At 38.6% G+C, this 21703-nt stretch overlaps 2 protein-coding genes across 2 annotated transcripts in view; both read left to right on the forward strand.

Moving 5' to 3' along the window:
- dus1l (dihydrouridine synthase 1 like) overlaps positions 1 to 7986 on the forward strand; it is a 33281-nt gene extending 25295 nt beyond the window's left edge. Inside the window, exons 13-14 of the mRNA XM_088926700.1 lie at positions 3146 to 3221; positions 5694 to 7986. Coding sequence (XP_088782826.1) covers positions 3146 to 3221; positions 5694 to 5833 — 216 coding nt within the window. The 3' untranslated portion in view covers positions 5834 to 7986. The remainder of the gene's footprint in view (positions 1 to 3145; positions 3222 to 5693) is intronic.
- Positions 7987 to 12447: 4461 nt separating this feature from the next.
- Positions 12448 to 15062, forward strand: LOC148824083 (galanin receptor 2a). The gene has a single exon (XM_088927817.1). It carries the CDS (start codon positions 12864 to 12866, stop codon positions 14169 to 14171), a length of 1308 nt encoding a protein of 435 aa, XP_088783943.1. The 5' UTR covers positions 12448 to 12863; the 3' UTR covers positions 14172 to 15062.
- The last annotated feature ends 6641 nt before the right edge of the window (positions 15063 to 21703 follow it).

Below are 21703 nucleotides of genomic sequence, written 5' to 3' on the forward strand. Positions count from 1 at the left end.
AATTAAACCAGAATTACACAGTACATTATATAAATGTATAGCGACATGTAATTGTGAAAATGATTTTGATACAGTGTTCATTGCTCTCATTTTCAATCCTAACAGCACTTTGGAGTCTATGCAGTGATTAGAACGTCCATGACAATCAAGGAAGAACAGACATCGATAACTGTTATTATGCAAGCTGTTTCAAGAGAAGGGACAAGCTAGCTTTCATCTCTTAATGAGATTCTGTAAAGACTGAAGCTGGTTTTCAAAACTAATGGGGCTTGTCTGCTTTACTATTGCTGAGCTTCATGGATTATTGCCTTTAGCAGAACCTAGATTCCATTTCCATTCATCTGCACAGTTGATTGACCACTTCCCCATTAAACTGTGGCTATTGGCTTATTTCTCTTATGGAGTAATTCTTTTTATCTGATATTGGGAATTTTGTAATGACTGTTTTATATACTATATTGACTTTTTGTGTTAAAATGGGGATCAGGAAGCTTGGTAGTTTTTTGCATTCTAAAATGTTTTGTAGTTGTGATAGTAGAACCATAGCAAATAGTGCTTTAAGTTTAAGTTGGAGGCACCATCCACTTAATAATCTGTTCTTTTTAATGAGGTTTGTCTTTCTTAATTCTACTGGTTTTCATCAAATCTTAGTGTCATGAATTAGATATTTAATATTATCATCTCTTTTATGCTTGTCACAAAGGAAGGCAGAACTTGACCAGTGTCATATTTGTCTCTGGTAACAGAAAAGGGTGTGATTATGGTGTGATTACTTTTGTACTATGTATGCTCTCCTTATCTTAATAAATTCATATTTGTATGAATACAGCAACAGCTGTACCATCTCGTGGTTCTGACATATGAAACAAGCTTTTGTCAGTAGCTAATTTTGCTGGAATCACCAAACCTTAGTTTAAATTTGCATGCAAATTTGAGATATACAACACTTAAGAGAGGGTAGAGCCAAATACTTTTCATCCTGCTTTTACAAATTTGTGTACATTTTAGAAGAGCACTTTCATATTTGCAGAGTGGATCTGATAATGTCCCCCACACACAGCCAACACCAATGTGTTTAATGCAGTGTGATCCTGAAACCAGCAAATCTTCCTGGTTTAACAGTGGGGATTTGTAAATTGTCCCATTGCTTCAAATGCAGGCATTGAGTTAAAATTTAATATGTAAAGTAAATGCTGGGTCCTTCTGGAGTGCCCTCTCACAACAGTGTGACTGCGTTGTTAAAGTGCACTCACTTTAGAAGAATGCTATTTTCTGTTCCATTTTTATCTGCTGTCAGTCCATTCATCTTAAGTATTTGATTTTTCTTAAAAGCACCAAAAATAGTCCGAATGTGCCTGGACTTGAGGATGATTCTATTTCAGAAATGCATTAAACTCCTGTTTTTAAATTCTAAACAGTTACCATGAAGAATGTCAAAAAAGAGCAGAAACAAAAATTTCAGTGAGGGTGAATTTTATTAAAACCTCCTCGTGTGCTTTTATTAACAGACAAATAATTTAGGGTTCTGACATGTTTAATTGTTCTTTTTCACTCATTTTGAATTTTTTCATGTACTTTTCAGTTAAAATGACTGCCATCAAATTACATGAAGTAATGCAGAAATGTTACATTTAGTGCTTTGACCTGATCAGTCATGAAGTTAACACATTCTTGAATTGCATCCTTGGCCACATTTTGCCCACATTGAATAGGATTTTTAACCATTAAATCAGAACATTACCAAGGTTAGCAAACTAGAGGGGGCCATTCAGCCAATGAAATACCTATCAATTGAAACATCTAAATTTAAAAAAATGGATGAATCATAATTGGCACTTGCTCTAAATTTTTTCTTTAAAATGTGTTGTGCCTAATGATTATTTTTCCATACTGTATATAGTAAATGATCATGTATGAAATTCAAGTATGGTGCTAAATCAACTCGATTGTCATGAAATTTTGGACAGGGGCAGGGCTAGGTGTATTGAGCATGTAAGCCACACACTGTTTGCTGTGCTGTAGAAAGCAGTAGATACCAGGCGTAGTGGGTTATGTTGAATTATATGTGTCAGAATACATAAGACACCTCTTCATGAGAACACGTTGATCTGATTTCAGTGTGGCATCACCACAGCTTCAATTTCAGTGAAATAATATTGCAACAGTGTTTCAGTGAACAAGCACAAAACCCTCTTCATGACCCAGTGAGCCTGTGCTATTAGTACAGATTTACATGTAGTGATTAATTTCACAAAGATCTTTTTCTTTTTGTGCTCAGTTGCTGTTAAAGACAGATTTAATAAAGGTGGCTAAACTGTAGTTTTAGTTATAGTTTTAAATTATGTAGCAATAAGTTGCCTTTGTACCTGGTTAAACGTTCCATACATTTTTATGCGTTAAATGCATCGTCTTGCTGCTGCTTAGTACGAATTGGGTATTAAGGCCAACACTGTCTGTACACTGTCAGTAAACCTCAAAAACAGATGAGGGACATTAATCAGAGCCTGGTGGAGTTCAATGAAATATTAACTGTAGCAATAAAAGTTGAATGTAGGATGAATATATTCTTTATCATGAAGAAGCAGAGTAGTTTTTTTTCTTATTTTTAAAACCATACTTTTAAAGGTATTGTGTTAAGGTTGAGGAACATAAATTTTTCTTATTAGGTAATTCTCATTGCTGCTTTACATCATCTGCATTTGAACTGGTATTATTTGGTTTATGAATTGAAAGTTATTTTACATGCATTTTCTTCAGAAAATAACATGACTTTTAGAGTAGGAATCACCTGTGTGCATTATAAACTAGGTTTCATATGGCTCAATAATTACTAATCTGCTCTAGTTTCATTACAGAACTAGAGCTCTTGCTTGACAGGTTTAATTATTTGTTTTGATGTAATTTTCTCTAATTTATCCTTTTTAAATTTCAGAATTAGGACAAACAACATAGGAAGTTAAGTGATGGGGTTTTCAAGGGACTGAGATTCTTAATGACAACTACCATAGAATGTGAATCACTTTAAATATAGTCAGGTTGATCCATGGGAATTCTAATGCTGATAGTTCTTTCATGTGGTATTCTGTTCAGTCCATGTGAGATGGGGTGTGATGTGGATTTGATTTGTTTTTCTCTTTTTCTGTAGGGTAATAAGTGTGTCTTCAGCCTGTGTCGGGGATGCTGTAAGAAGAAGTCCTATAAAGAAATGGCTGACTGTCCAGGTGACCTCTTTGGGGGCTTATCCCAGAACTACACAGTGCTCTATGGCCAGGGTCCTGCTGGACTGCACACTCTGCTAGTTTTCATTACAGCTGAGCTTAATTGCCTAATTGAAGCCTTAATTGCGCTAGAAAGTTGATTGATTTGGAATATTTGAATGTTTGTTCTCAATTTAAAACCTTGGGATTTTAATTTACTGATGAAACACAATAGTTCAAAGGCAGCCTCCAACACTAATGAGCTGAAATGTCAAAAGGTTGAAATTAAACCTGTTAATGGATTAAGGGCTCAGCTTTGTAACTGAGAACTTGAATGGAAAAAAAATGCAGTTGTGTGGTCCTGCAGGACCATGATGGGGAATCCCTGCTTTATGGCACAGCTCAGTCAGTGTGGCAGCAGCAGCTGTTTACAGACCCTGCTAAACAGGATTTTGTTTTACTGATTATTATTTTTTTTTATTGTAATTACTTTTTATTTTCCTGACTTTTTTTTCCATCTGATGAGCATGAAGATGAGGTTGTCTTGATGCTCCATCCTATTTTCTGTCTTTGAAAACAGTATGTTGAATAAGAGCTGTGGCCTTGTCGGCTGTTTCATTTACATTGCTGATGTTTATTTCATTTTAAAGAGGCATGACAATTTACGGTTTTGTTAAAAATATTTATTCAGTGGCCAATGACCGTGAAAACAAAATCCTAAAAAATGTTTTAAGAAAATGGAAAGAATTTTTCTGAATCCTTTTCCAGACAAAGTTTTCAATACTGTGTTGATACTGTGTGAGTGAGTGGTAATTGCACGGCATCTATCACATTGTTCACACAGAGACGTTTCTTAAAGCATTTCGCACTGGAGGGAGTGGGAACCAGTTTTCTATTGAAATCAAATCTTAAAAGATACTTCCAAAAGCTGTTAGCTTTGCTGTATCCTTAGAATAAAGGGTGATCTTTTCTTAGAACAAAGAGCAATCTGTTCTTTTATGTTCATCACTAGCATAATTAGTACTAACATTCAGAAAATGATGAGGCTCTGAAAATTATCTCCAGAGTTTGTATCACAAGGCTTGTTACATATCCCAATAGAGCTTAATTAGCTACTCACACATTCACAAAGTGTTTCTTAGTTGTACTTAAAACTTTGTAACTGCTCCTTGGAGAAGATATCAAATGCCACAAAGCACTGAGTTAGAACATTGATAAGTATCCCCTTAAATGAGTGTTGTGGCAAATTCAGTCTGTTTTTTTTATTTTCAACATTGGATTGGAAGTTAATACTCGACTAACAGTCTTAATTACTGCACTTGGGAATGTGAGTTTGCTGACTTCTCCAACATACTGACCTATTAGTGCGTCATGATTTGGGCAATACTGGTTACAGGCTCAAACCAGTGACCTTTGTGTGGCAGGGCACAACAAGATTGGTGTGGCAAATGATTTAAGTCAGATTGAATGAGTATTCTAATAGTTCCTGCTCTGCGCTTGTGTGTGGAATGTAAAGTAGCATCCAGTAACAGAATGCCTAAAGATTATGCAGTTGGAGGTAAGGTTCTGGTGATTAGAAAGCTTGCCATTGTCAGCTAGCAGCGAGCCATTCAACCACCTATGTTTCCTAGTTGATGCTATTTGAGAACACCAGTTTCTTTATCTGCGTCTCACGGTGTGTGGCCTTGTAATGAGTTTTGCTCTGACCTGCCACAGTGAATGAAAGGCCATGTGACTCATTGCTGCCATGCAGGTGAGAATGAAATGGCAATTGGTATGAAGTGGAAATTAAATGGATGTTATTTTTCCACTATGTCTAGGAGATCTGTAACTACTAATCACGATTTCCCAGAGTGCTGGGCCCCTGTTAGTTTTAGTGCCATGAATCACTAGACATAGAAACATAGCAGGGAAGCTGTAAGACCCCTATGACTAGCTGTATGGTATACAATTATTAATAATTCCTTACTCTTACATAGCGCTTTTCTGGACACTCCACTCAGAACACTTTACAGGTATAATAGGGAACCCCTCTACCACCACCAGTGTGTAGCCCCCACCTGGATGATGCAGTGACAGCCAAGTACGCTCACCACACACCAGCTCTCAGTGGGGAGAAGAACAGTGTGATGAAGCCAGTTCATAGATGGGGATTATTATGGCCATGATTGGTAAAGGCTGATAGGAAATTTGTCTAGGACCCTGGGATAACACCCCTACTCCTTTCGAGAAATGCCCTATGGATTTTTAATGACCCCAGAGAGTCGGGACCTCCATTTTACATCTCATCTGAAGACGGCACCTTTGTACAGTATAGTATCTCCGTCGCTATACTGGGGCATTAGGACCCACACAAACCACAGTTAAGTATAAGGTGTTTAATTGCAATTATTTATGGTTTTCCTTTTTCCATCACCTTATTGCTGTGTCGATGCAGGCTGCCAACTGACCGTGCAGAATCTGAACACCTCTCGACCTCTGTTCGTTCCTTGGCAGGTCATGGGTTGCTGTTCAAGACCAAGTACGAGAAGTCGCTGAAGTGGAACTCCGGGCTTGCGGAGGGGCAGGTGAACGGGGAGAGGCGTGAAGACACAGCCACAGAGCGAGACAGGAGTGAGGGCGACCCGGTGGCCTGAGATAGTCTGGACAGACGTACAGTGTTGCTGCTGCTAACTGTAAACCAAACCACTCAGAATGGAAAGGAGGAGGGAAAGGGCTGCAGTCTGGACTACACAGTGTATTGGTGCGCGTCCTATTTATTCGGGGTGTTGTCTTGCCCGGAAATGGGAAAAGAGTGTTTTTTTACTTTTAATTTTTTTTTGCCTTTACAATGAACAGATGCGTTTTGAGGAATTGCCCTTTTTAAATATTTATTTCCCACCAAACAGCTTTTAAAGCCATTTCCTACTTCCTAGACTTCTGATCTGATATTTTTTATGAAGGGGGCCCATTATGCCTTTTTACATCAATCGGAATTAAATAGTGTCTTTTCTCTTTGACTTTAAATCACCCCCACATCCAGAAAGTAAGACTCCTAACTTAATAGTAACAGGAATGAGCGATTTAGTAGTTTTAATAACAATAGAAATGTTTTATTGCAGAAAATATGCATTATTATTTTAAGGTTTCTTTTGCATTGGTTGTCCACTTTCTGTAATTTCATTAAGGTCAAAATGGTGAGTGAATTTTAATGGTATGTGGTGTGACAAAGCAAACTGTATCACTTTATTGCATTAAGATGCTTTGTATTTTAAGGTACTGTATCTACTGTGTATTGTCAAGTATAGGTGTATTGCTGTAACAGAGGCAAGGTTACACACAGAAAATTGACACTAATTTTGAGACATCTGAATTATAAACCAAAAATTGCTGAAGACAAAAAACCTAATCATTCGTCCTCCAAATGACTTTGCTGGAAAATGTCCTTAAAATAGCAGTGCAAATGCATTTTCATACAGATAATTGTTGGACCTGAAAATAATTGAAATATTTCAAGTACTAATCCTAAATAGTCCCAAAGGAAATAATTCACCATGTAAAGTTTAGCCATTTTTGGGATGTGGGGACTGAGATCACTGTTTTTTACAAAGCCTATTAATACCTCTGACTTTCCAGAAATGTATTTGTAACTGCAGGATGATTAAGATCCAGAAGAACCTCAGACTGGTATATGGAACATCAGCCACACTATTGAAGTCTTAAAGCCTTTCTGTCTATCCATCCTGAAGGACTTTTCCCCAGAGTTTGAAGTGTCCAGTTCAAATATGCCCGCGTTCTGAGCAAAAAGAAGCAACGACTTGTGAATATTCTGTGTTCACCGGCAGAATCTATTTGCTAGATATTGACTACAGAAAGCCTGATTTCTTAGCTTTGAGCAGTATTTCCTTTTATCCACACCCACCTCATCAGCAGAGATAACTGCAGAAGTAGGAGAGTCATCCACGGTTTAATTTTATTATCCTGTGGGAATGACATAGGGACTGTTATTTTCATTTTCATGATCTCAGGATAACCCTGACTTTTTCTAGTAATATTTTTTAATCTGTTAGGACACACAGTTGAGTTCTAGAATGATATTGATTTCCCATACACATATGCTACAAACAGTCAAGAAACCTAATGATAATGATGCTGTCTATACAGTAGATAAATTCATCTGTGGACATGGCTTGCTCGTTTGTTGGTACCATACTTTGCTACTGTTTTTCTGCATCACCATTAACTAGATAGTTATTTTTGTAAGAATATTTCGTCACACATTTTTAATTGAGGATAAACTGGTTATCCTTTTGTTCCTGCTCAGATAACTAGAAAATGTAATAGTGATGTATTCCACATGTGAGGACTATTGTAATTAATTCATTCCATCTGTCTCTTTGATGGAGAGAATCCTTATCACTCTCATTAACTGTCTTGTCTGCAATACTGTAATCACACAGGACTTTACCATATAATCCAGGGGATGGTAATTAAAAGACATGATTACAAGAAAAAAACAGATGTGCCCCTCCATAAGACTTTGCTATCAACACAAGCTAAAAAGTTTGAACAATATTTGCTAAACCAGACAGGCTGTGAATTTAATTTTCTGTCTTGTTTGAATGTAAAAAGCATGATCATAATGCTTTATGTAGATCCATCATCTGTATGACGTGGACTCTAGTCTATGGACTCTAGCTAGTTTTGGATTCAATTTAATGTGTTCTTCGTAAAGTCTTCACTTGACGAAGGTGGATTTTATCTTTTGTCGTTTCATGAGGCTCCATTAAAAACATGCCGTGAGATTGAATTGCCTGTTTTGTTATTCTTAAAACAGCATTTAATCTGTGACACAGTTACACTTTCACTCACCTAGCTTAAAAGTTCTGAATAGTTATGTCTTTAACTGTTACATTAGGAATTAATGCAGGCTCTTTAGAAGCCCTTCTTTAAGTACATGCCTAGGGTGACTTAGCCTTACCACAGTCTTAGAGTCAATATTGACTTTTCCCTGTTGCAGGCAAGTTGATATTTTAGCTGTTTTGAATTTTAGCTTGACTGTGACAAACCCTTAATGAGAAGCAAGCTGGGATCTAGAAGATTGTGTCTGGGTTTTCCCCTATCAGAATCAATACAGCCTATTCTGTATTACCCAGGAACATGAGTACTCCTTTACATACCTATAGAAAGATTAGTGCCTTTGAGAGGCATCAGAATTCCAACATCCCAGATTTAGAAGCTTATCCGCTGTTGATCCTCAACTGAGAGCATCTGGGATTCAAAATCCTGTTGAAAACTAAATTCATTTCTAGGAAAAAAATAGTTTTCTGTCTATGATGATTATTGCTGTCTAGACAGGTCAGTCCACTGAGATGCAGAATAATATTTTGCACTGATTCCGTGTTTTAAAATATTGAATTAATACAACATAAATTCAGTGCCAGACCTTGGGGTGACTAAGGAATGCTCCATTGTCCTTGGAGTCTTACATAACATAACAGATGGAGGCGATTGTAAAAGTTTTCATCTTTCGTGTCCATCGATGTGGTTGTTTTTATTCAGGATTTTCACAGTCACCTTCAGTACCAATCATTTCCAAAGGTCATTGCAGTGGACGAGGAACATGTACTCTGGAAGTAACAACTGAACAATACATTTCTATTCAATCTATTCATTCCTTCAGCGGTGCTAGAAAGATAAATGAAAGGGAAATATTGTGACAGGGCAATCAGCTCGCTAAGGTAATGATTGCAGCAGGAGCAAAGAATGACAAGCTCAAATGACTCCAAAAATCACAGATGGCATTAGGCGAGTGTAGTAAATATCCTGTGTCACACAGAGCTATTCCTCATAAATAAGAATGGAGACATCAAAAAAAATCCCTCGAGGTTTAAAAGTTCATACTCAATCTGACATGGCAGGGGTTTGGAAATGTGAAGTGTTTTGTATCGTTTTTAACATCTTTGTAGACAACTGCCTTTACTGACATTCTGCATTGCAGTAACCCTGCAGCTCTTCCCTGATTATGCCTTTGTTGTCATTTATGTCTTTTGGGAGGAAGAAAGTCTAAATTGTTTAGGATTTTTTGGTGTCTTTTTACAGAACAATCTGGCACGACACCCCCACTATAAGTGTGGGTACACTGTCCAAAAGGAAGTGTAATTGATGTGCTGAGAAAAGAATTATTCAGGTCTAAACTGTGTCTTACCTCACCCTGTGTTTGCCATAAGCTTTGCTTCAATGGTGATAAGCTAGCTCTTGAACCTGCACAAACTGGCATGTGGGATAAGTGGTTTGTAATTCACAAATCATCTAAATGCATATTAGAAGAAATATTAGAAGATACTCGGTTCCAATAAAATACATTGTGCTTGTTCTGATTACCATGAATTCAAATTGTAATTATACATGTAGTATTGGTACTGCTGTGGAGGGGTGCTCTGTTTTCTTGCCTGGTTGGTGTTATAATAACTTTCTAGGTAGAGCTCACTGTAATTGTGTAGAGGTGGTACAGCAGTGTGGCATTACGATGTCTGGGACAAAAATTGGCAGGAAAGCCATTTGCTGAATTTTGTCCTAATTATTACTGCATTGTTAGCTGTTCCCTTGCAACATCCCACTTAAAAACATGGCACTTTTAGTTCATCATTAAAGAAGAATGAAGACCGTGTATCTTAAGTATGCACTGAGTCAAAGGAGAGTGTGGACTTCTGCCTAGTCTGTTGTCATGTATTCAGTTGACATCACTGTGATGCAAAACTACCAAGGGCATGATATGGTTGTGGCATTTTTTAATTTTCTTTTTTGCCTTGCGGAATATTTCTCATGGTTTTGGATACAAAATAAAAAAGTTTTTAAGGATTTCAGATGGATTTTTTTGGGGGTGATTTCCATGTATATATTTGACAGTGAATTTGAAGAGAAAGGTCAGATTGAACTTTTTTGGGGGGCACATTAGCTAATTCACTTGTGTTTCAGTGCCCACTTAGACATTGCTCTATGTAACCTGTTAAAATTAAACAGTGCTGATTGACAGAGGGTAGGTAATAGAGAGAAAATACATAATATACTCCACTGATTAATATTCAAAATTACAAGCGCATCTATATTTTGAAAAATAAGGTAATCATGACACCAGCAGTCTAGACATGAGCTAAGATATTGAGACGTGCTTTGCAACGTCGTGGCACTGAAAATGTTCAATTCAGCACAGTCAGTTTACTTTTACGATAAAAACAGAAAGTGAAGCGCTCAGTAATGATAGTGAAGTTTTCAATCGGAAGAAATGGACTCTGTAGGAGGCCCTGGAATACAAGATATTTTATTTCATGCTATCAGCAAAAACCTCAAACAGCATCCATGTTTATAAGCTATTTGTCAGGACCTGCATTTTCTAAACATCTAGTTGCTTAACACTGACGTTTAATTTTGTTCATTTCGCTTCCCCGCAGAGACCAGATAAAGCCTATGGAGCTTCACTGATTGTTGAAGTAAATGTCTCAGCTGGTTGATTTGAAAAGCTCTAAACTCAGAGGAAGAATGGGAGGCTACTCTGTGATTATAATTCTAACTATCGTTAGTGTTGATTAATTGTCTTGATGCTTGAAACTCTCTAGGTGTATTTTTAGTTGACAGTTCCGGCTTGTTATGTCGATCATATTTACTGATGTACTGTATACTCGTTCTCCCTGAGCAATTTTGTCCCTGGATAGGACACGAATCACAGCGAGCGAAACAGGAGTTAACCATGTGAAGCGGAGTCCGTTTGTGTCACTTTGCAAGAAAGTCAATGACGAATTTAGGTTTTCACAACGGAAGCGGCAGTATCTCAGATACTGGTTTGATTTGGGGCTCTAATGAGTACAATAACTAATGCCGTTAGTAACAACCTTGTATCTTATGTAATTAGTAACGTTATTCAACTACTTACGATTCGATTGAGTAATTTCTGTCTACACCACGTTTTCCGTTCTTTCGCTTGTATACCTAAAACCTAATTAACATAGCATTGGGGCTGATGACAGACCGCTGTACAGGACGTAAAGGGCAGTCAAGTAAGTGAACTCGAGTAAAAAACTTTGGTGTGTCGATACGACTGGCTGTCGAAAGACCGTCAATCTTTGTCTTTGCTTTCTTAGCTGCTAGAGGTGTTACGCTGTAAAGCAAACTGTAGGGGCGTACAAGGGAGCTGTCCAGGGCTGTGGTGCTGAAGTACACGGCTCGCAAGCACTGGTGAAAACAACCCATAGCACTTCAGCGAGCTCAAACGAAAAGAAATTTATGAGATTTCAACTATGAAAAAAAGTGTGTAAAATGCTTCTTCGTTAACTCATTTTCTGTACCAGTTTTTTTTGTTTTGTATCGTAGCATAAATAGGACTTAGGTTTATGTCTATTTTGATTAAAAAAGCGTGTTTACCATCGCTTGTTTGACATTTTGTCTAACTCCTTTGTCTTTATTACCTTGCATTTCACCTTGGTTCAGTAAGATCGGCGGACATCAAGTCTGAAAGAGAACCCCGAGCCTCTCTATTCGACATCACCGTTCCGTCTGTTGAACATTCACATTTAACATGTGCTCTTGTGCTTTCGCAACTCACATGGACATCAATCAAGTAAATGTTTACCACTTCCTACGCGTTAGTGTCCATATTTGCGAAGGAATTTTACTGTAAAACTATGTGGTGAGAAACTTACGGTTAGAATAGTTGAGAACGCAAAATTTTATTCTAAACGCTAAAACAAATGAGCACCTTATACAGTACCATTTTTTTCTTTCCCTCTGTGACGATAGGCTCTATCGTGGAGAGCAAAGAACGAAAATGATTAAGAAAAGGCAATTTTATGTACAGCAATTCTGCTCTTGCGAACAGATGTATTTAGGAAACATCTTTAAAACTAATGCAATATATATTTCACAGCGGAAAACAAAATTTTTCAAAGACGTATTTGAGCGCATAACAGTGTAAATGACTTCGGATGAGCTTAGGTTTTTTATAACAATTTAGATGTAATTAGAAAACGATATGGGCAAATTACACTCAGTGAATCGGCTCAGGACAAAATGTGCAATTTTACAACGTTTCAACTTTACAATAAAAAACACTGAAATATATAAGAAGATAGCGACTAAATGTGCATTTTATTGGGTTGTCTATGAACTTGTACTTCTTTACCAACCACCTCATTCCGGCTCTCGGTTGCCATCTGTCGGTAAGGAATTGTATTTTTAGGTTTAAAATGAGCGGTCCGAGTCGTCTTGCTTTAAAGCAGTCCAGAGGGGAACAGAACAACACCTGTCCAGCCCTGATTACGTCTGAGATGGTTTAGCGGTTCCACACTACAAAGAGAGCTTGCTTGGACTTAATGGCAACACCACTGGAGTTCTTCCATTGTGACAGAATGCTGGAGGTTTTACAACAGTTAATAGCAATTCGTGATTTTGAACCATTTTGAAAGACGACCGATTGTGAATTATACCATCCTGGATTTACTTTCTAATAGGTTTTCGCTATGTCGATCGAAAAAAATACTGATGTATTACCTACCGAAGAGGTTTTTCTTTATATAGCTCGTGTTCGTCAAATTAAAAAAAAACTGATATCGTTCGAGTAAAAAAGTCCAATGAACAGTTATCGATGCTTTCGGGATCCGACGTCGGCTTTCCTAGAGGAATAAGACAAACGTTATGAATTTCACAGAGTTTTACTTAAAATTCGGACACTTGTTTCCGAAGAACTTTTCCTTTCTGGGGCACACCATCAAGAACCTGAGTGCTCGCGAAGCGCTTCCTTTCGCGGATAATGTGCTTTTCACGGGGCACGAACCAGGTACCATAGTGCTGGTGGTGATGTACACCCTGTCGTTCGTCATCGGGCTCGTTGGCAATATCATGGCTCTGAGGGTGCTCACACGGAAGAGAAGGAGCAGGCTCTCCGGCGTTTCGGCCACTAGAAGTCTTCTGATCAACCTGGCCGTGTGCGACATGATGGTGGTGTGTATCTGCATGCCGGTGAACTTGGGACACCAGGTATATAACGCCTGGGTGTTTGGTGACTTTTTGTGCCGGACTGTCCCCTTTGTTCAAGCCGTATCAGTGGCGGCCAGCGTTCTAAGCCTGGCCGTGATCAGCCTGAATCGCTACTACAGCGTCCACAACCCCCTGAACGCCAGGTCGTTCTTCACCTGCAGGAAGATCTTTTGGATGATTTGCGTTGTGTGGGCTCTGTCCTCGGGGCTGTGCATGCCGTTGATCTTCATGAACAAGAGCAAGGACTTGGTCCTGCTGGACGGCAAGCAGGCTATCACCGTGTGCATGGAGAGCTGGCCGCACGTCAAGCTGAGGCAGGCTTATAACTTTCTGCTTTTCTGCGCCTTGTACGGCTTCCCTGTCCTTTTCAACCTGATCATTTGCTTTCTCACTGGGCGCAAGCTCTGGAGCACGGACGACAAATTCAAAGAGTGCAACAAGTGTAACGTGGCTCAGTCGGTGTCCCGGCTGAAAGTGCGCAAGAAAATAGCTAAGATGGTGGTGGCTCTGGTACTGCTCTTCACACTGTCCTGGCTGCCTCTGTACGTAGTGGACATCTGGATCGACTTCAACATGCCGAACGGACTGGGGGGCGAAGACTACCTGGACCATGTTGAGCATGAATGGATCCTACAAGGGAGACCCTTCGCGCAGTGGTTGGGTCTGACGAACTCGGCTCTAAACCCTTTGTGTTACTGCTTTGTGGGCAACCTGTACCGATCGGCGCAGAAGTTTCGGAAAAGCTACCGAGAGAAGTTTTCCTCGGTATTCAGCCTGCCCCTGGCTCAGACGTCGACGACGTCAACGAGCAGCTCAGTTCCAAAGCTGGTGTCTTACAGCCGAACTTCCTCCGAAAACTGCGGGGCGGAGATGTGTGCGTGGAGAGGCTACGCAGATCTGGGCGACAACCTGACTAAAAGCAAAAGTCTGTCGTCCGTAACAGTGTGTGAAACGGTGTTTGACTGAAAAAAAAAACCAAAGGCGCACGGTGCCCCTTTTGTGTACTGTATGTGTGTGACCGTGAAGATGAAAATAAAAGAATCAGCAAGCCTGTAACTAGACAAAGTTTTCATATGGCGGATGTTTTCTACTTCAAATTAGCTTTATTTTAAAAATGTACGTTATTTATGTAATGAAAGTGACGGAGTTCGAAAGTCAATGGTTTGAGGGGAAAATAGAACGGGAGAAAAATAATGAACACCAAAACAGTATTGCATAGTATCGAGATGAGGAGTGATTTCTTATTAGGGAATGATTTTCTATTGAATGCAAGAATTTCCAACCCTTTAAGAGTGATAAGAAAAAGTGTCAGCTGAAAAGAAATGTTAGAATTCGGAGGCGCTCATACGGTTGTTCCTTTATCTAAAGTGAAAAATAAAATGTACGAATCAAAAACATACGAAAACAGTATACACTGTATTGATCAACAAACAACAAAAAAAAGTGTCAGGTTTTGTCTAAGTTTCTTCCCAAGCAGGATAATGGTGGTATGCGAGTCGGATCGCTCTTGCAGCTTTGTGAGAAATGGAGAAAATGAAGGATGTTTTGTGGATCAGCTGTGATAAGGAGAACAGCACATTCTGATTCGCCTCTGTTGAGCAATGCGATTCTCAAGGAGCTGGGGCTGTGACGTCATAGGAAGGGTGCCGTACAAAGAAAGGTAAGAGCGTTGTATCACACCTTTTAACACAGAGGCTGAAAGATTTATTCATTAGTGTTATGTATGACCAGAGTACTTTTGTTCGACTACCAGTACTTTTACTGTGCGAAAAAAGTGATTTTTTCCTCCGCCTTGTATTTATGTGATGTAATTTTATGCAGTTGTTGTGTTAATGAAAATAAAAAAGTCTTGAAAGTTACGTTTGCCACTGAATAAGCTGGAGGCGAATTGTTCCACAAAATGGGTTTTCATTCTAATAAAGACAAATGTAGTTTTGTTGTCCGAAGAGTTCTTAGATCCGCTCTTGCCGATATCATTTTGCATTTTTTGGAAGCTGGAGAATAAAGGAAATACGTATGCAATTGAAAACGAGGCACGAAAACAGAAATCGACAGCTTTCAGTAAAAAAAAAAAGATTATAAATAAAAGTGTTATAGAACCTAACCTTACCTAGGTCTGCTGGTTTGTATTATTATTTTAGAGAAATGTTTCTTAACTCGGCAAATATCCATTAAAAGAATGTTCTCTATAAACATTGTTAATGATTAACAAGCGTTTTGTATAACAGCATAGTTTGTGTCAAACATTATTGTGTGAAAATAAGCGAGTTCGATTTTCCTTTGTAGTTTAATTTTATCCGTGTTATTTCTCAGTTTCTGGGAAGCTCCGCGAAACGTCCGAAGGCAGTGCTCTCGAAAAATACGTCTCTTGTTCAGTACATTTAAGGTAGGCAAAGAGACTAACTGTATGCACACGAGTATTACTAAAACCAGCTCTCTAAATATTGTTTATAGAAATCTCTTGTGAGACCGGTGCGTAACACCAGTTACTCTTGTACTTAAGCCTTTCTTCTTTCATTCCAGAGCTAGACACATTAAACATCGGCAAGACCAGGGCAGGGAGGGTAAAATTGAGGTATGGTATCTTTGAGAAGAAACATCTGTTAAAAAGGGACAGTACTGTGTCAGGGCATTGAGTTTGCAGAATCTGCTTGTGTTCAGGTATAGTGTATTGGAATGCACCTGTATGTTTTGTGGAATTTATCATATATTGCTTAAATTACAGTATGTAGGGTTTGCATGATTTCATCTGTTACTTCATTAATCTAGGTATTGACTCAAGCGTTCTTTGAAATAATTTACAGCAAAAAGGCTTTTGAGATGAAATTCAATGGAGGAGATGATACCTAGTCCAGTTCTTTGGCGAGGGCTTTGCAATCCTGGTTCTTCTCTCCAGCCTTGTATGCTGGCCTTGATTTTCATGACAGGGTTGTGGCTGGCCTGCCCAGCAGGGCAAAGCACCTGATGATAGGACACAGCAGGAGAGAAAGATGCCTGCAAGACAGTGGAGGACAGCGAGGAATTCCTGGAGTGTTTCTAATGCCTTTTAGACCTCGACAATGAAATCTAATGAGCATAATACAAAATATTTAAAAATCAGGAAATAAAGGGGCTAATTAAACAACCTGAAAATCACACAGTCATTTTTTGCACTAGAAAGATGAGGTCAGAGCTATATTTTACTTCCTTAAACACAATTTCTGCTGCCGAATAAGATTACCTGAATTATATTAAATGTAAAGGAACAAGTAATAGGTTTATTCAATGCTGAAAAGAGAAGAAAGAAAACACAATGTTTCATCTGAGAAGGCTCCACGGCCGAAACGTTGTGTTTTCTCTCTTCTCTTTTCGTCATGGAATAAACCTATTACTTGTTCCTTTGCAGCCTACGCATGCTGACGGAGCTACCCACCTGAATTTATATTAAATGTATGCATTTGTTAGTAGTCTTGGAATTCTGTCTGAAGAGAGTTGTTACCTGAAAAGGACAAGTGTAACACGTGTGATGCAACAGGGTAGATGTGATCTGTCTTTGATAAGCAAGCCTGCAGGTGTCGATTTGTACACGCTGGCAAGTATATGAAAGGAGTATGGACTTGACAACAGGGACTATATGATGGACTTGACAATGTGGTGACACAGTTCTTAGAGATGGGGGAAATACTGGCTTCCAGGTTGGCATTCCAGAAGAATAACAGGATTCCAAGAGCGAGTGTTTTTAGGGCGGACTGTAGCAGTGAAAGTTCAAGGGATAGTCTTGAGTTGTATTGAATGTACGAGTACAGATATGAGCAGAATAATAATTTAGATACCAGATTAATTCTTTTAAAAAATGTTTTTAGTAATTTGCTTTCCATAAGCATAACTCCATGTAGATTCATATAACTGCTGAAATGCTTTTACAGTTGTAACCTTGGAAACAGTGCAGAAAGAATCTGTATCTGAGCTGGTATGGTTTTGGAGATACAGTATCTGCTGTCTGGAGTATTTTGTCTCATTGATCAATGTCCTCATATTGGGGAAAAAAACCTAATTGTTTCAATACTGGCCATTGCTGCTTTTTTCCCAAGATCTGAAAATACTACTGTTTACAGTACACTATTGCCCATGGAAAAGATTTCCCTGGAGGGTCAGTAGGAACTGGAGCAGATGGAAGTTGTTCCACAAACACTTGCAGTAAAATAATGTCCTTAATAACATTTGCACTAACTGCAGTTTCTAGTTTCCTGTCCTGTGCCCTAATCTTAAAGGACAGGTTCTGGTTTGTCACTACTAGTACCAAGAATAAGCTGCTCTCTGATACTGGACAATCAGAATATTATTTAGATACAGAATTTGTGTGTTTGCATCACATTATTATCACATCATGGTGGTTAGAATTGCTGCCTCGCAGCATTGTGGCCCTCAATTCTGGGTGTTCTGGTCTTTGCCCACAGTCTGAAGACATGTTGGTACACTACCTGCCACCCATTGCTTGCTGAAATATGCTCCAGTTCCCCAATGACACAGAATTGGAAGAAGCATTCAGAAAACAGGTATAAAGGAGATGAGGAGGCAATCACCCACACTGTCAATGCCACCCTAATTGCTGAAGGATCCTTTTATGTCCTTAAGATCAGGTTAAAGTTGACAATGTCCAGTGATTGTAATTCCAATTTTCACAAAGCCAGGAAAGCAAGCCCAAGGTGGAAGCCATTGTCAAATGAAAGGAATGCACGATCTCTCGTGATGAATGTTTGTTGATCTTGTTTGAGCTTTCTTGGGGACAATATCTTGGAAGATGCAGACGTCTGGCCAGGCGTGTTGAACACTTTCTGTTCTGCTTTTGATAAAGAAAGTTTGCATAATGTAATCATTTTGAGTAGATGGCTGAGTCAGTATGCGGAGGCTGTAAACGAACAGGGTAAGGTTTATTCCAAGCTGAAAGGAAAAGAGACACAACGTCTTGGCTGTAGAGCCTTCTCCAGTTCTTCCACACCCCGGATTGAGAAGTCCATTTTTCATGTAACCATTCATTTTTGCACTTGGACCTCAGCACCACATTGTTAAAATAGTGCAACAGCTCCTCTATGGGACGCTGCCTTTGCTGTCTGGGTGAGACTAGTGGTTTGAGCAAATGGGTCAAAACAGCCACATTTTTGTTGTAGATGAGAGCTTGTACAGATACCTTGAACAGGTTGTTTACTTCTGTAAAGAAATATTCACTTACAGATTTCACAAACACTCTGGCAGTGTATTATCATTGTGAATGTGATCCCTGTTTTATTACTCCACAGTATTTGTGACCGTGGTTTTTTGGATTGGCCAACTCATTTTTGAGCTATTGAGAAACATAATTACAGATATAAATAACTGAAAGGTGAAATAATTAATTAGCAGGTAATTAGCAGCTAATTATCATTAATTAGCAGCTAATTAATGAGATCAGTAATTAGCTGTCTTTTTTGTATATGCTCCAACACATCTCCAGGCATTATACTACTTCTTTTATAGTCACCTGTGCTCTTTACTCTCATCTTATTGTAAATCAGGGGCCTCTAGTCTGGTCTTGGGGTGCCGCAGTACAGTACATTTTATAGGTCTCCATAAATCACCTGCTTTTAAAGATTAGGAACACATGTAAGTTATTTAATCAGACAAGGTGCCACATTAAGGGAACTCCTTGATGGCTGGCAATTTATGTTTCAAATTATTTCTAAAGTGCTAAAATTAACAAATGACCTGCAATTAATTGCAATTAAATTCCTACAATAGCTAGAAATTTCTAATTTGTTTGTGACCTATATATTAAAAGCTGCCAGACAGGGGCCTTCAGGCTCAGGGATAGAGGTGAGCCATTTACAGTAGGTTCAGTTATTGAATCACTATTACCGATCTGGGGTCTTACAATCAGTACTTACAGTATATAAGAATAATGTATAATAATGTAAGAAGTAGAATGGCACATGTACAGTACCTTTACATTTGTCTCCGCCTTACTTTTTTGATGCCATCTTCTGTAAAGTGTTCCAAGTGCGAGGTCCTGAAAGATCCCATTGCTCCAAACAAGAAGACACCATGTAATGTATAATCACAGCACTATGCAACAATTGCACTCTGATATGGGGGCACTCCTGTCATGAGCACGGGTGTGTCTTTCATCCATACGTTGATTAGGAATTTAAAGCAAGCTTCCAAAGAGGTCAAGCAATTGGTAGCTACATGGAATCTCACCTTCTATAAACCTCCTCAATCGATAAATCAATCTATTCAAGAGAAAACCTACAACGGAAAGTCAGCGTTCCAGTTCGAGGAGAGCAACAGCACTGATATAAAATCTACCCAGACAGAATAATACTGGCTGTATTAAGCTTTGAAAATGCTTTGTCTTAAGACTTCACATTGTCACTTATGACAAATGACCTTATGAGAACTTCCACATAGTTGTGGTTTCATTTTGTGTCTTCTTACCTAATGAAGTTTTAAATATAAAGAACACACCCACAATGTTTCACTAATGAATTCATTAGTGACTCAATGTTTATCCAATGTTGTAATTTTAAAATGAATTAGACTCGCAGCACTGGGGCTGTGTGTTTAGTTCCTGACCTGGGGTGTTATCTGCATGGAGTTTGTATGTTCTTCCTGTGTTTGCATGGGTTGCCTCTGGATGCTCTGATTTCCTCCCACAGTCTAAAGACATACTGGTAGGATGTTTAGCTTCTGGGAAAATTGTCTCTGGTGTGTGTGTGTTTGTGTCTGTATCTGCCCTGTGATGTCCAGGATGTATCTTGCCATCATCCGTTGCTTGTTACCTTGTGTCTCTGGTTAATTAAGATGATCTATATCATGCCTGCCTCTGGAATTCTTCTGTTTTTTATAGAGAATCCTTCAGTTACAGAATGGCTCCCACATTTGGGAAATATCTGAATTTAACTTTTAATTTGATAATTTCCCCCATTACACACAAAAAATAGGGTAGCTGCAAAGATCTCCATTGGACAAACTACAATAAAACTCTTTTATTGCAGTAATTTGCTTCAAAAACCATACACATTTTAACCTCAATAGTTTGAAGGTTCAAATGAATAGCAATATATTTCTTGGGTATAAGCTGTAATATTCTTTTCAAACTGGTCCGATAGGACCATTAACCTTTGCAGGTTTTGGAAATGAACAGAAGTGCAAATTTAAGTCTTGTGGCAGAGGTATGAGAGGTGTTTAACACTTGTCAACTTTTATAGGACAAGTCAGAAAAAAAGAGGAAGGAGTCATACATTTTGCCCATGCAAATCCCAATTAAGAAACCTGATAAATAGGAATATTACATGTTGTTTGCACGAAGACTGGAAGAATATGTCACTGTCAGCCCAAGCCTGTAGGAATAAATTACACCACATTGTGAAAAAATGATTGGAGTGTTCAGCCTTCACTCTTAAACAACACTTCAATTGTTGTGTCTTTGATACTGGTCTCACAATGACCTGTTACCTCACTCACATTAACTCGGAATGAAAATCCTCATTAAGGCCAATTTCAGGGTTTGGTCTGACAGTGAATTGTAGCTTTTGCTTTAATAGCCCTATTACTCTTCATACTTACAAGGGGTAACCATCACTTACAAAATGCCACGAAATAGGCTTTTCACATTTTGAACATTATGAGATTAGATGTTTTCTAGTTGAACTGCTCAGCGTGCAGATGTCTCATCAGGAGGTGCACTGTTGATCACTGGAGCTCTTAGGAAACTGGCCTTTTCATTAAAGTCACTATAGAAGTTTCAGTTCTTTCATTCCAACTGAACCAATTTAGTCACTTAGAGGAAATCTATTCAGACGTATAGTTGTGGGTTTCCAATTGACACACTCTTTAAAATTGACGGCAACATATAATGATGAAGGAAAGGTTACATATCGACCACCTTCTTCATTTGGTGTTAGTAATAGGTGAACATTGAAGGAAGCCAGGATATTGATGTATACTTCCACAATCCCTTCATGAAATGATGTACCTGTTGTTCTCAGTCTTAAATGGGCTTCTCCTTTTACAACATTTCTTTAAGCCTGAGAATATACCAGGTTGCTCTTTTTTAGACCAGCTCCAGGACAACAGGATATTTTCTGTACGATGGTGACTAAAAACTGCATACTACATTCTAAATCTGCTCTTACCCCAAAAATTCTAAAGCCATCCTCTTAGAGCAAAATGGCACATCTTTTAAAGAACAATGATAATCTGCTGAAATTCTATGCAAACCTCTCCTTTACGATCACTACACAGAAGATGAATCAGTGAATCTGAAACCAGAATGACTGAGTCACTTCTTGAAGAATGCTCTCTGTCCACAAGACATTTCTCTTGCTGATTTCTTTATTGTTCACAAGACCCAGTCATCTAAAACTGCTTTGTATATAGTACCTGGTACACCACATGGTGAAACATAGGGGCAATTCTTCATTCAAGTGAAAAAATAGGTAAACCATAGAATAAGTGATATGATTTGAATAAAAGGTCTGGCT

The sequence above is a fragment of the Atractosteus spatula genome, chromosome 11, assembly GCF_055471065.1.
Source record: "Atractosteus spatula isolate fAtrSpa1 chromosome 11, fAtrSpa1.hap1, whole genome shotgun sequence".
In the NCBI taxonomy this organism is placed as follows: Eukaryota; Metazoa; Chordata; class Actinopteri; order Semionotiformes; family Lepisosteidae; genus Atractosteus; species Atractosteus spatula.